The sequence below is a fragment of the Mandrillus leucophaeus genome, unplaced genomic scaffold (assembly GCF_000951045.1).
Source record: "Mandrillus leucophaeus isolate KB7577 unplaced genomic scaffold, Mleu.le_1.0 Scaffold245, whole genome shotgun sequence".
Classification (NCBI taxonomy): Eukaryota; Metazoa; Chordata; class Mammalia; order Primates; family Cercopithecidae; genus Mandrillus; species Mandrillus leucophaeus.
Window position 1 is genome coordinate 1,334,614 of NW_012102532.1, and position 2,577 is coordinate 1,337,190.

General features: G+C 55.6%; 1 protein-coding gene across 1 annotated transcript in view; it reads right to left on the minus strand.

Moving 5' to 3' along the window:
• The window catches only part of LOC105541822 (complement C1r subcomponent), an 11,669-nt gene extending 10,522 nt beyond the window's left edge, over positions 1-1,147 (minus strand). Inside the window, exon 1 of the mRNA XM_011983053.1 lies at positions 1,089-1,147. Within this exon, the coding sequence (XP_011838443.1) occupies positions 1,089-1,090 (2 nt within the window). The 5' untranslated portion in view covers positions 1,091-1,147. The remainder of the gene's footprint in view (positions 1-1,088) is intronic.
• Between the last annotated feature and the right edge of the window lie 1,430 nt (positions 1,148-2,577).

Here is a 2,577-nt window from a genome sequence, read left to right on the forward strand (position 1 = left end):
CCATCCAGGGCAACCCTTGGCTCTAAGAGATGCAGTCGGCCATCAGCTCTTGTGGGGCTGGGCTGTGTCTGGGGGTGTGCATGCCATACAGATCCCAGATCCCAGAGGGTCCCGTTTTGTCTCCCCTCTGCCACCCATCCTGCCCCTACCTTGACATAATCATAGAAGCAGCCTTCAGAAGGCTCCAGGTCAAAGTGCTGGAAGACGAGCTTCACCCTGTATCCTGTGGGGACTGTGATCACAGTGGTTGTTTCAAAGCTGTTGGGGTAAGGCTTGGGGAACAGAGGGGAAGTCACCTCCCCAAATAACTTCTGAGGGATGGGAATGGAGCCTCCTGCCCTGCAGAACAGGGCCGGCACCAGGAGGTACAAGAGCCACCTGCCAAAACAAAAGAGAGTGTCTGGAGTTGGAGGGGTTCAGCACTCTTGCCATGTGGGCAGTGGCCATGGCAGGGGATGAGATGGCCATACCGTTGGGCATCCTCCTCTCTGCCCACTCTGGACCTCACCGACATGTTCTCAGCAGAGGTGCCTGGGTGGGGAGGGCGGCCTTTGCAGCTGCTGCATTGGGTCACTCCCCAGGGCAGTGTCCAGTCCAGAGGCCACCACACTCCCCTCACACTCCCTTTCCAGCCTCCTCCCCTGCCCGGCCCCATCCCTCCCCTCCCCTTCCAGGAATAGGACTGGCTTGGGACCAGTTAATGGAGGGTGAGGGTTTCCACCCGTGGGTCTCTGAAAGGGCTCCCACAGGTTCAGTAAGAGCATCTGGGAGAGACCATCTGTGGAGTGTGGGACACAGGCAGAGTATCCCCTCCTGGGCAGGGGGCCCCCTCCTCTCGCTGCTTCCTGCCATGAGCCCAGAGGGAAGAAAGGACCATGGCATGGGCTTCTATGTATAAGGTCTCCTCTGGTCCTTAGGAGGAGGGACGGGGCGTGTGTTGTGTGTGTCCATGTGTGTGCACAGTGGGATTGAGGAGAGAAGAGTGTGTGAAGAGAGAAGGGTGTCCCTGTCTCCCTGAATTGCCTCCTATGTCCTGGCTTCTCCCCTGGCTTCCCCCTCCCTCCTGGGTGCCCATCACCCTTACTCACATTTCTCAAGGCCCGTGTTGAATCCTGGGCTCTCCTGACAGCGTCTTCGTGCACTGTGTGCAGAGGGAGGCCGCGTCACGCACAGCAGGGAGGGGAGGGTTTTCTGTGGAGTGGAGGGGGGACCATTCCCGGAGGAATGTTGGAGGGAATGAACTATTTGCATAAACAAAAGATCTGAGTTTCCACTTTAATTTAGTTTTGGTTTTGAAATCCCTGTCGGTGGTGCCACCTGCTGGTCTATGAGGGAAAGGGCTAAGGAGACGGGAGACTGACTTTTTAGGGCCAGGGGAGCCTTTGGTTGGAGACCCAGATGCCTCAGTCTCTGAATCTGATCAGCTTCTCCTTCCTTCCAAGACTTTCCTGGGGGGCTGCTGCTGTGTTTACAAGGTTCCCACCAAAGCAGTGGGAGACCACAGGTTGTGAATTCTCTTTTCTGGGCTGTCCTTTCCCATGACCCCGTTCTTCTTGCCGTCATTCAGCCCACAGCCCTGGTTCAAGAATGGCCCGGGTTCCCATGCCCAGGATGTAATGATAGGAACACTGGGGCAGAGGAGGGCACGTGGGAGTGGGCAGAAGAGAGAGGAGCTTGGTTGCCTTGGGGCCCTGGCCTGCTTTAGCCGTGAATGACACGTGGACATAGAATAGGGATGGCCACGTCAGGGCAGCCCTACATCAGCCCTGGGTTTGAGACCCTCTGGGGCGGCTGCGGAGGGGGTAAAATGTCCCCATCTCCTCAGCATCTGCTCAACACAAGTGCCAGGGCTGAAGCCGAGGGTGCGGGTGTGGAGCAAGAGGCGCCTGGTTTTTCTGAGATGGAGCCAGGCCCCTGGGAGGGAGGAGGGACCCTAGACTCTCTTGTCCGTGAGGCCATAGTGTCCTGCTTTAAAAATTTTGCTCTTGACCGCGTGTGGTGGCTCATGCCTGTGATCCTGGCACTTTGTGAGGCCAGGGTGGGAAGATCTCTTGAGCCCAGGAGTTCGAGACCAGCCTGGGCAACATAGTGAGACCTTATCTCTAAAAGTTAAAACAAATAAAAAACAATTTCACTGTTTTTGGAAGGCTTTCTTCATCAACTCTCCATGGCACCAAATATCTGATGGCACTTTACCCCATAGAGGGGCTTGGGCTGCAGAGCAGGCCTCTGTGTTCTTAAGCCTTTGTAGGCTGTTCTGCTTGTTTCCCTTATTAGATTAATCCCTCCAACCTCCACCCTTCTGCCCCCACCCCCGTTCATCCATTTTTGGGCTACCTGTTTAATGGCAAGGCACTTTCCCAGGCAATAGATTGCAAGAATTCACAGAGCTGATGCAGTTCCCCATCAGGCAGTGACCAAGTCATCAGTAGTTAGACAGCAGGCACACAGAAGGTGCAAGATCCACCAACACTTGGAGGGTTTCTCCAGCAGGCCTGTGTGTCAGAGCTGAGGACTAAGCCTTATGGAGGGCTGGTCTGTACTGGGATCAGGATATGAACCACAGCCTTGTTAGGT